This window comes from Apus apus, chromosome 1, assembly GCF_020740795.1.
Source record: "Apus apus isolate bApuApu2 chromosome 1, bApuApu2.pri.cur, whole genome shotgun sequence".
Lineage (NCBI taxonomy): Eukaryota > Metazoa > Chordata > Aves > Apodiformes > Apodidae > Apus > Apus apus.
The window spans coordinates 151,195,064-151,207,168 of record NC_067282.1 but is presented as its reverse complement, the minus strand read 5'-3'; the positions used below and the strand labels follow the sequence as shown (position 1 = coordinate 151,207,168).

At 47.2% G+C, this 12,105-nt stretch overlaps 1 protein-coding gene across 1 annotated transcript; it reads left to right on the top strand.

The window, feature by feature from the left end:
- Window positions 1-259: 259 nt before the first annotated feature.
- On the top strand, window positions 260-5,385 carry MB (myoglobin). Its single transcript, XM_051631643.1, has 3 exons — window positions 260-490; window positions 3,610-3,832; window positions 4,505-5,385. Exons 1-3 carry the CDS (start codon window positions 396-398, stop codon window positions 4,649-4,651), a joined length of 465 nt encoding a protein of 154 aa, XP_051487603.1. The 5' UTR covers window positions 260-395; the 3' UTR covers window positions 4,652-5,385.
- The last annotated feature ends 6,720 nt before the right edge of the window (window positions 5,386-12,105 follow it).

The window sequence follows — 12,105 nt, the reverse complement described above, 5'->3', positions numbered from 1 at the left end:
TGGCCTTGCAGATGACAGTGTTCTTCAGGAATTTCTTGCCATACATCTTCACACTGTCTCTGGGTACTTGGGAACCCGGGACAGGCTCCTGGCACTGTGTTTCGGCAGTGCCCTTTCTGTCTAGAGTGGGACATGAGCCAGACCAATACGAAAAGCAGAAACGATGCCATTAGTGGCACCCACAATAGCACCTGACCCAAAATAACTTTCTGGAAAAAAATAGAGAGGCTGATTAGGTTAGACAAGCCTGAAAGAGAGCAAGACGTCCAGCTGACGATAGACAGGTGTAGGTTTGTGAGCAGGGGCTATAAATCCCACGGGTGAGCTCTCCAGCCACCTTTTGGGGGAAAGGCAAACGACTGCGGGGAACACTCAGGACCTGCCTTTGGTGAACCATGGGGCTCAGTGATCAGGAATGGCAGCAGGTCCTGACCATCTGGGGAAAGGTGGAGGCTGACCTCGCTGGCCATGGGCATGCAGTTTTAATGAGGTAGGCAAGAAGCTTCCGTCCTAAAAGTAAAGCTGAGAGCTTTTGATGAGAGACCAAGGAAGGTGTGTGTTTAGTAGGGGGGCTCATGTTTGGCAGTGTTTATTTCAACAGGCTGTTTTCTTTGTTGTGGGGTGGTGTTTTTTTCATTGCTGTGGTTTTTTTTATTGCTGTGGTTTCTGTGTTAAAAATTACTCACTGTGTAAAGCGGGATCTTGGGGCTGCAGAGTTGGAAGTGACACTGGCTGGGAATTTGATCCAAGACTGTCCTTAAAGACCAGCAGGGATGGAGACTTGGAGGAGAGTCTCTCCAGATCTCCCCCTCAGCCTGGACTCGGTACAATGTGCTGGGGGGCTAAGGATGCTGAGAACAGTGGGGAATATGGCACCTGCTCCAGGGTGGGGTTCCTGTCTTAAGCATGGCTAAAGGAAGGAGCCCACACCACCAGGAAAATCCACTGTCCATTCAAAGCTTTTTCAAGGACAAACCAAAGCAGAGGACTGTTTTATTTACCTGCTTTATCATGGCCCAATTCAGCTGCCCTTTGAAGGGGAGGGAGGGATGAGGGCAGTTGGGTGGCAATGTGACGGTTTTTCCCTCATGAGGTCCAGAGCAGAGCAGGCTTGCTGGAGCGGCAGCAGGAAGCTGCACCTTCCTCTCCAGTCCTTCTGAGTGAGATCGATACTTTGGCTCTGGAAGTGCCACAAAACTCTAAAAGCAGATTCCAGCTGAAAGGGTTACACCATTTTTCTTAGAGGTATCACAGGGCAGAGCACGGCATCAAATAGAGGACACCGCTCTCCCCTGACACTTTGTGCTCCGCAGCCAAACCAGGTAGTTTCTTGTTCCTTCAAGGGCTTTCTGAGGGAGCAGAGAGGCAGGGAAAGCCCAGCAGCTAGTAGTTTAGAAATGTGTCTGTGCATTGTTACAGAGTTTTTAGGTAGATGTCATATCCTGGGAATATGTTTAGAAAACACTGGTTCAACTAGATGTTTTCTAAAGGAAGCAAAAAAATACTCCTTGGAAGAATTTTCAAAAATCTTGGGAGTATATAATCTTTGGCAGATGTGATTCAGCCATAGCCAGACACGATGGAGGGAGATTGTTAGAAATAACTCCATCCCATTTCAAGGTGCAAGGGTTTTTCATCTCTCCAGGTATGACACAACCTGTGCCATGGAAACATACAGGAAAAAAAGGAAAGGCTGATGGTGGTGTGCTCAGCACCTGGTACAGTACAGAAATCCTTTGAAGACCTCTGAAATGAAATGCCAGCAAAGACTGGTCATTCATTCACACAAACTTTTAGCTGCAGAACAGCCTGTGTTTTCCATGTGTGCAAGGCATTTTTGAGTGTGGTTTAACCTATATTTACATCAACCAGTGAGAGCCTGGCCCTGATGGCAATGTACTTAGAAGGAAGGTCCAGTTCTAAATGGGATATACACCCCAGTAGTCCCAGCAACCCCCTGAGGGCAGTGCAAGTGTGCAACTACTGTACTGTTGGAGGGAGGCTGGCTTCATGGCTGAGGTCCTGGGCTGGAGCTCCAGACACTGCTGCAGGTAACTTGGGTGAGCCACTTCACAGACGTGAGCTGTAGGGCCCGACTGTAAAGACAAACGTTGCTTTTGCTAGTGCTTCAACTAGTTGGATTATTCTCACCAGAGGATATAATACCTCAAAATAAAGTTGTCCAAGGGAGCAGATGTCTCTCAACCCCTAGTTATTAGATTGCTCCTAAAGATCAGGATGGATGGTATCTCCTTTCTGCCTTGGCTCTAGGCTTCTGGCAGGGAAAGAGTGAAATTTCCTACTAGTTTGGTTGCCAGTGGTGTCTGCATCCTGCCTCCTTGCAAATGCAGCAAGGAAGAAGGAGCAGGGACAACACTAGCCTATCTTTTAGCTGTCTTCTTTATTTCACTTCCATTTCAGGATCAGAGTGACTATGTATAGCACTGTGCAGCATGGCACCAGCACGCCTGACAGCCCCATGATTTTGTTACCCACTTGCTCCCAAGGACTCTCTAAGGTGCTGTGGTTCCCAGTGGAAGAACCACACTGCTGGCAGCTGGATTCAGCTGGGGGAGTGGGAAGGAGGAAGAGGCAGGAAACAAATTCCTTCATGTCTGTAAGCATAATGTGGGGGCACAGTAAGCTCTCCCATCTAGTTGAAGAACAGCTGAAGGAGATGTTGAAGAACATCCCTCCAGATGTGACGGATCTGAGGCTGAGAGATGTTCAATTTTTAAATTTTTATTTTATTGTATGAGAAGTCTCTTGAACTCTGCTTTCTTGGTCAAGGCAGATATGGGCTGGGAAAAAGGTCCTGTTGAGACCCAGGGGTGTACAGCTTGGCTCCTCAGCAATAGTAAGTCAATGAGGACAGGTGGTTTTGTTTGGTTTTGTTTTTCCTTCAGGTGAATGAAAAAACTCACCTCTCAGTACCACAACCAGCCTTGGCTCTTGTCTTCTATCTTGACACAGTTGACATAACCGAGGGGACTGGTGACAAAGAGTTAGCAGAGCTGTTAAAAGAACCCAAACAACACCCACTTGCTCTTTTGCTCTAGTTGGACATGTTTAGGGCAGTGTCTCTGTCACAGCCGGAGGGAATGGAAAAAGAGAGCAGTGGTCATGTTAGGATATGTGTGAGAGGATGGGATTAAAGCAGATACAATACTCAAAGAGAGGTATGTCTGGAGCTCCAAAGACAACAGGCTTTATCGTTTGTTAAAGATAATTATAAAAGCAACCTGTACAAAATAAATAGAAAGGAAACTTCTGTACACAGTGTGCCACCAGGCTTCAGAGCAAACTGCCAGAGGAAGGATGAAAAATACTTAAACCAGACTCAGAGTAGGGTCAGATGCTTCCCATACATGCTAAAAGGTGTGACTGTCAATGGTGGTAATTTGGAAAGGATCTAAGGCATCAGAGTTTCCAGGTTAAAGTAGCCTCTACTAACAGGTACTACCTAAGAGCTTTCTTTGAGGAGGGAAGCCGGTTATCACACCTTTGCCTGTCCCTATACTCTGAAATACCTGGAGCAACTGGACATCAGCTCTCCTCTGGATAACAGCTCTCTCAAGTCTCACAAGTTCCCTCTACTTTTGTCTACAGACTCTTTCAGGACCACCCTGAGACCCTGGATAAGTTTGAAAAGTTCAAAGGCCTGAAGAGCCCAGATCAGATGAAGGGCTCTGAAGATCTGAAGAAACATGGAGTCACTGTCCTTACCCAACTGGGCAAAATCCTGAAGCAGAAGGGTAGTCATGAGGCTGAGCTGAAGCCCCTGGCTCAAACGCATGCGACCAAGCACAAAATCCCTGTCAAATATCTGGAGGTATGGAAAAGGGAAGGGAATCTTGGTGTCTGATGCGTAGTGAATGTGTGCAAGACAGCTATGTGAGAGTTGCACTTGTATTTACTGACGGCTGGTGGGACTCCTGTGAGCTCTCCCTCACATTCAAGGTCTCTGTGTACAGGCAAGAGGAGACACAAAAAGGGTGCATGTTATGCAAATGGTATGTGAAAACTGGAGTTTATCTTTCCTATTCCAAACAGCACATGCAGTCTGAGCAACGCTTGACAATAATAAACCAGCCCATGCAGCCTCTGCATGCCTGGGAAACTACTTTACAGAAGAACCAGTAGCGGGACACAAGGGACATAAAATTTTAGAGTAAGCCCTAGTAGATCCATTGGAGACCAAGATCCACAAAACTATGTGTCATAAAAACATGGGCATGGGCCTTAATGGCTGAGGCAGATGAAGAATGGGAAAGGCTGTGGTCTACTCAAGGTCATGAAGCAGATCAGCATCAGAGCTAGGAATAGAGCTCGATTCTTCCCAGCCTAGGCTCCTTGCATGTTAGACCTCATTGTCTCTCCAGAGACTGCAGGAATTAGCTTGGAGATATTTCCAGGCTCTGCAACCTATTTCTTAGTTTGGATTTTCTGAAAATAAACCTTGAGTGTCCCTTCAGTTTTTCTCTCTCTCTTTCCTTCCTCACAGTTCATTTCTGAAGTCATTATCAAGGTCATTGCCGAAAAACACTCTGCAGACTTTGGGGCTGATGCCCAGGCTGCAATGAAGAAGGCCCTGGAGCTGTTCCGAAATGATATGGCCAGCAAGTACAAGGAGTTTGGTTTCCAGGGTTAGCACATCCACACAGAAGAACACCATGATGGAGGCCTGGACAAGCATCTTAGAGTAGCTTCCCCAGCACTGTTTTGGACATCTCACAACTGGCAATCCAAGATGTGTGGGAAAGCTTTGATGAGAGGCCAAGAGTCACTCCAGGCAGCATAAAGGCCCTCAGAGTGATATCCATGATAAACCACTGTTTCCTGGCTTCATGTATGCAAGAGAAATAATCTGCTTTCTTAGGAAAAATAATGTAAGGGGTTATCTGTGAGCTTCTGCCTATCCTACCCTCTTTTTCTTTCTCCCTTCCCAAAACCCTGTCTGATCTGAGAGGGGACTGGCATGGCCAGAGATGAAGGGCTGTGGAGGAACAAGGGAGTGTTGAGGAGTGCGATGAATGAGAGAGTGAAGCAATGACTCAAATGGTATGAAAGAGATGTCAGGATGGGAAGCAGGGGCACAGCATCCTGTTCCTCCCCAAAAGTCTGACTGTTAGCAGGTTACTGTGGAGAAAGAGCTTCCAGCACAGATTTACCTTGTTTTGTGGGGATGAAAGCAACCAGTCACTCTCCACGGTCTGCCAGCTCAGAAACTTGCATTAGTTGCTAAACTCACATTAGCAAAACTATTAATAAAGAGCAGTACTCCTGCAATCTGTAGGTTTCTGGTACCTGCCGCTATGCATCTAATGTTCTGTTGCACTGGGAAGTGAAGTATATGTTTCTTGGAAAATAAAAATTCCTGCACCAGTGGCGTGTTTGCTCCTGGCTTTACAGACACTCCGGTGAGAAGTGGGGGAGGTGGGGAAAGCAAAAAGATGCTTTGCTTGAGTTTCTGGCTGCACTACATCCTGTGGTGTCAGACCATGACTCGAGCGGCACGTGGCCTCGGTCTCAGCCAGGGGACTCCGGTCACCCAGCTGCCACCGTGGGGTCATGACCTGCTTACAGGACTTCACAATGCAAAATGACAGCCTAGACTCACTGCCTCAGAGCTGAGAGAAGTGCTGCCTCAGTAGAGACCACAGCCACTGCTGTGCTGGGGGGAATGTGGTGAGGGAAGGTCCTTTGCTTATTTATGGGGAGGTGGCACGTGCAAGCGGCCTCAGGTCCCAGCAGCAGCACCGTGCATTGCTCCCTCCAGGCAAGGCAAAGCAGGGCTGGTTAGCCCAGGAGGGCAACAACAGCGTGTGCTCTTCAGAACCAAGGTTTGGCCTCTGTACCATTTTGCATTTTTGCTGGGGCGTCTCTGCAGTGCATGCTGCACTGTGATTACAGAGGTATCCCCATGTCCTGTGAGGGGGCTTAAGGGACAGACACAGCGGGAAGGCACCCACCTCTGCCCACTGCTCTCTTCCCATCCTGATGCCACAGTGAGGTACAACTGATCTAATTTTACTGAGGTAGGGGAAGAGGCTGAGGGCCACATCGTGCCTAGGGCTGCCCAAGGGTTAGTCACAAACGGTTGGAACCTGAAAACGGTTTTTGACTGCCAAGTCTTGACCTGACACCCAAATTCACAGGGGAATAGCTGACTCTGGGAACTTGTGCATTTCCTCTGGCCGGACCTAGTTGGAGGGGCAGTTATACCCCGCAGCAAGCACTGGAGTCCTCTTTCTCTCCATCCCCAGCATCCAGGGCCTCAGGAGCAGGGTGCTGCAGTCTCTTCTGGCACAAGCACTCAAGCTGTCTCCATGCAAAACATAAGGACATTATGCAGCATGCTGTCTTTCTGTACATTTGTACAGAATCAAAAGCATTCCTGCCAGGGTCACACCTTGGCACAGCAGAGGCAAATGAACACTGATTGGCTTAGACCCCCCCAAGCTTGCTACAGAGACAAGCAGCTGGACTGTGCCCAGGGGAAATCATGGAGTCAACACGGCTGCTCTTTTCTGGTATGGAGAAAGTAATGGGCCTGGTCTCACAGAGACAGCTTGAGGGCAACCATGAGAAAGGAAAATGAGGTACTTGCTGTTAGGACCTACTAGCAGGGACTGGTTCAAAGCACTCCCTGCTACACTGTGTGCAGCAGAGACAGAGGAGGAGCCACTGCCTCCCTTAAAAACCAATCCTGAGCCACTGTGACCTGCTGTGTCTTTAGTCAGGGCAAAAGCCACAAAATTTCAGTCTCTGAAAGGAGAAGGAATCGATTCCTTCCCAGAACAGAGTGTCTCTGATTTCTTGCTCTTTACAAATCCTCAGTTTACCTCTGAGAGGTTGCATGGGGTTCCAGCCTGTCAGAGAGGGTCACAAAAGCATATGCTGTCACCTAGATGAAGTTACAGCCAGGTGGTCCCTGGCTTAAGCAACTTGCTTCATTTGACTCCAGTATAGCCTGTCTGGCTTCATGGGGAGGGCAACCTATTTAATTAAGGTCTAGAATTGCCTGTCCAACACAATAAGATTTTCTGCCAATGACAACAGCCTCCACTTTAGGATTAAAAACTCTACTATGGCAGCTGCCTCTGTCAGTCTGAGTGGGACTGGAGTCTCTAGATATTTTTATGTAGGACAATGTGGTGGAGGAGGGAGAGTTTACATATATTTTGTGCCTAGCCTCTGGTTATTAGGTGCCTGGGATAAATGTCTGCCCAATGGGAGCACTGCCTTATCACACTGTGTCAGTGCACTAAGGACCATCCTGAAATCTGTGCTGGTCAAATGTGAGGCCTCATGTAAGTTTTCTGGTTGTGCATGGGGCCCAGCGAAGATGTTCAAGCTGAGATGAACGAGCAAGTTCAGATACCAGTAACAGTGAGCTATTGCCAGCAGGCTCAGTGGGTTTGAATGCCTGTGGTTAAATCCTCACCTTTGCTACTCTGGATACCAAGGATGCCCTTGGCTGCAGTCCTGACATAGTGAAGCAACATATGTAATTCCCACACAGTGAATCTGTAAAGCTCCTGCAACAGCCCCTGCTTTAGGGACAGAATTTTCCTAGAGGAAAGGGGATGGTGGGAAAAGGATTTTCAGCTCCATGCTATTATTGATTCAGCATCTTTTTGCAGTCACTCTTTCCACTGTGCTACTAGTACATGTAGCTTTTCTGGTTCATGTCTGAGACAAAGTCCCATAGTGGAGATAAACCATATCAGTGTAAGCCCAGAAATTTTCCTGCCTCTTTTCCAGGAATAGCTTTACATAAGGATGAAGGGTCCCAGGGGCTTGTGCCCAGCCCCCCTGGCTGTTAGCACCATTTGGTGTCACATACACACTCCTGGTCCCACGATAGGATGTGGAGTGTGTGGCTGCCAGTCTCCTTGCTCCAGCACGTACACACTGACTACAGACAGGTCAGGTTTATGGCTGTCCTGTGCTTCCATGCACTCCTGAATTTTTTATTTATGCTAATAGTGGTGTTTCTGGCAGTAAATGGTTTATGCACCTGCATCAGCTCTTAGGCTGAAACACATCCTTGCTGCTTTGCACTTGTAGTATACTTGCATAGTATTCCTCTCCTGCTGCAGGGCAGAGCTGCCCATGGCACTGAGCCAGTGCCCTGTCTGTGTTCTCTTGACCTTTGGTGTCAGATGCTGGTGGATCATCAGGTTCTCAGGTGCAGGGAGCAGGGCCTCGCTTCCCAGGCGCTGTGCAAATGAGCCAGCCAGTCCCAGCCAGGGTGCAACCATGCTGCAGGCTGTGCTGCTTGTCCCCCTTTACTCCTGCCTGCTGATCCTGCCTGGTTCCAATACACCTGCCAACATCAAGTGGCATCAAGGGGAGCAAGTGCTGGGGACCCTACTGTTAAACCTGTGATCTGTCTCTCAGTCACCTCAGTGGGAGGAAGGGATGGAGCTCCAGTGACTAATGATGTTAAATATTTAGCACATCAGCATGAAGCTTGCGGCATTCTTCATGTTTGCATCTCCCTGCAGGGCTAACATGAGGAAAGGGCAGGGAAGTTTCCAGTCCACGTGATAGTCACTGAACAGATATGTCTGGTTTCTGGGTATTGAAGCACACAGTGCCTGAAGGATGTGATGTTTATACAACACTGTAATTTAATAAGCACAGTCAAATGCTCACCTGTACAACATGCTTTTAGATAAGCATTAGTTTTGTCATGATCCTTATGTTTTCTACCACCTGGCCAAAACCTGTCCTGTATTATACCACTGAGGAAAAGAAGCCACTGGTGGAGCCAGGTGTTTCTTTGATGTAGACTTGCTTGCCCAAAACATTTTTTCCAGAAGGTGCATGGCATCAGAGCATGTCTTACTCCTTCCTCAACTCATTCCTCTCAGGTTTGCTCAGGCTTTGCTTGTTCAGGCTGCACAGGCTTTAACAATCAGAGTCTGTGATACTTGTTAGACTGAGCACACACACACAGACACACATGGATATTTATACACAAGCACTAGGTTCACAACACACATAATCAGCAAAGTTCCTCCATCCAAATCCTTGAGATTCCTTGTGTGCTGGTTCTTCATTTGAGAGGATTATATGTATTAGCGCTCACATTTTGCTTAAATTGACTATGGCTGTGAAACTGAGCAAGAAGGCAGACTGTGCGAGGACACAGCACCTGGAGAGTTCTGGTAAGTAGGGGGCTGTTAAATTTCACGAAGGTGTGCTGGCAGAGTCAAGGAAGCCACCTGGAACTACAGTAAGTGAGAAGAGAAGTCCCAATCAGCATCTTTTATCCAACAGGCTAATAAATGAGCATTTATGAACATGAAAGGGTCACACCAATGCAGCCTTCTTGACCAGCACATAAATCCCTCCCTCTCCTGTGATCGCAGGCACAAGCCCATCTCCCAGTCCTATGACTTCTATAAAATCCTTATCCAAATGCCAGTAAAGGTGACCTTGTGGCTTTTTAAAGCAGTACTTTATAGTCACTTGGCTGCACTGTACCAAAGTCCTTTCCCAGTTCGGCTTTCAACCCCTATAAATATATTCAAACAGAATAGGCTGCCTCCACCTTACCCTGCAGCCCTGTAGAGCCCACTCATGGTAAGCCATGTCAGACGGAGGCAGACCTGGGGCTCCCTTGGTCAAGGCAAGCCCTGGCACAGGGCATACCATCATAGCTGGTAGCTGAGTGAACAAGGCAATGTGTATTTGGGATGCAGAGGTTACTGGAGTCTCCATCCCTTCCTCTATGTCCCAAGAAAAGCTTCTCATGCTACGAGAAGCAGCAGTTCGGTGGCCCTGAGCTGGCCAAATGGTCACTTTGGTTATGTCTTCGCAAATGTAAATGCAAGTGTTGGGAGGTCAGTGGAGAAAGCCTGGTAGTGAGGCTATCCCTCTTTTTTTAAGGCACTGGCTCAAACACATGCCATGGGGCTGTGGGGCAGGCTGACTGGATTTGCCCAGAGCTGGTGAGAGGAAGGTGTTGTTGGCATGCCTACCCAGCAATCCAGCAGTAGACATGACCCCAAACAGTTTTCCAGTTAACTTCCTCAGGTATTAATAAGGTATGAGCATGAGTACTCATGAGTACACATAAACTCAATGAGTGCAACTCAGATCCCCATGTTTAGGAATGTATGAATTTGCCCAGGTTCTTGGGCTGAAACAGGGCTGTAGCTATGCTGTTGTTGGCTTCCAAGAAGGGTACTTTAAAGCGAATACTGACATGCATATCTTAGCTGCACCTTTATGTCTGGAGAACAGCTTAAAGAAAAATACGCCAGTTTCCCATTTCCCCTCTCAAGGAGAGCTTGGTATGAATGCAGCTGCTGGGTGCCTGCTCTTATTTTAGACTGTCCTTACAGCAGGTTCAAATGTCTGCAAGCTTAACTTGTGCACCTCCTGTTGCTTCCCAGTGTGTATAAGTAATGGTGCTTTTTATTCATTGAAGTTTTTCTATATTCTGTGCTGCCCCAACTTGTCTATCTGTTCCCTTTTTTAAGCTAAATCCCAGCACCCAAGCTCTCACCAAAGGGGTGGAAAATTTCTGGAGCTCATACCCTCACTAAGATCTGGAATTGCTCTGCCCAGTGCTTGCATGACAACAGACTTGTGCTCTTGGCTCCTCGTGAGCTGTTGGTTTATCTGGAGAGTTAGCTGATAGGGTGTCAAAGTGGGTCTGTATTTTTTCACTCACCTCTCATCTGGACAAATAGTCTGGTGCCCTTTGAGGGGTATATTATGTCATGGATTAACTGTCAACTGTTGGCTGGGGAGAAAGAAGAAAAAAAAACAACAACAGAGCTTTGCATAAACCAGCCATTCTGTGTCCCTGCAGGCTCTGTGGGAGAGCCTGCGCTGAGGGTTTGTACCAGTCATGCTCAAACAAGCTGTGCAGTGATGGAGGAAAGGCAGGCAGGCCTGTGTGCCACACTTGTAGTTACCCCCCTCTGAGGGCAGATGGATCTGTGGGGTCAGTAGAAGTCTGAAAAATGAAATGCTAGGCAGAAATGGAGGCACAACCAGCTGCCCCCAGAGGCTATTTACTGCTAGCATAGCCTTCTGAAGAGCAATAGCGTCATTCTGACAACCACTGTGCTCTAACGTGATGGAGGGAGCTTCCTAACACAAACTGGTAATCTGTGTGCTTTTGTATGGGAAGAAAGATGGATGTGGAGTTTGCTCATGGCACTAGCACTATAAACGTGATGCTTTCACAAAGCTGGCCCATAAATAATGAGAAAGAAACCTTTCATGCACTTTGGTTTTGCCTTGATAATGGCACGTATTGCTAACCCATCTAATCCCCCAGCTAATTTCAGCATGTCTTGTTTAAACTGTCTTTTGCTATGTTCCCTATACAGCTGAAATGATCCCTCAGTGCATAAAGTTATTAATTTTTTCCTTTCCAGTCAAAATCCTTGGTCCCAAAATAGAGTTCTGTGTAACAGTCACAGATTGCTAGCTCGTAGCAAGATGAATGATTAGAAAATAATCTTGAACATATTTCCTACTATGGAAAGTTCAGCTTTCTAGTTCAGCTGTGTTGTAGCTTCCTTGTCTGTTTTAGATCAGAAACTTGTTGACTGCAATTGTCATCTGGGACAAGCTCTGTTCTGATGTGTAATGGTAATTAAGGAATTCTGTTTCACCCAGTTTAAAACTCTCAGTCTATAAAATGCACTATATCTGAATCAGCACACTTCTTACAATATGTCTGAGCTATTTGCTAGATTGTTTTTACTCTAGACCATAGTCAGAGACCTATCTGTGCCTTCCATCTGCAGTACTGTGCAATTAGTCCCATTTGACAGAGGGTAAACCGAGGCAGAGCCAGGCACCAGCACATCTGTTGTGTCAAGATCCGATCATTCTGCTGTCTGCTAGACTGGGCTGCAAACTGCACAACAGAGGATGTTTGTGAGCTTTTTGTGTAGGAAGACATGAGAAGTTGTGCATCTGCCACTAACCAGTTCTTCCTTTGATGTGGTTGTATTTCAGCAGTTGTTAAAGGGCATCCTGTATGTGGACGTTCAGTTGAAACCATGGTGTGGTGTAAACACCCAGATAGATTACAGATGCTGCATACAAAGCAAAACAGTGTAAAGA

Bases quoted from the DNA above. Each gene is read 5' to 3' on its own strand.
- MB (XM_051631643.1), top strand. From the start codon at position 396: ATGGGGCTCAGTGATCAGGAATGGCAGCAGGTCCTGACCATCTGGGGA. The intron at 491-3,609 runs GTAGGCAAGAAG...TTTTGTCTACAG, and splicing joins GGGCATGCAGTTTTAATGAG to ACTCTTTCAGGACCACCCTG. The intron at 3,833-4,504 runs GTATGGAAAAGG...CCTTCCTCACAG, and splicing joins TCCCTGTCAAATATCTGGAG to TTCATTTCTGAAGTCATTAT.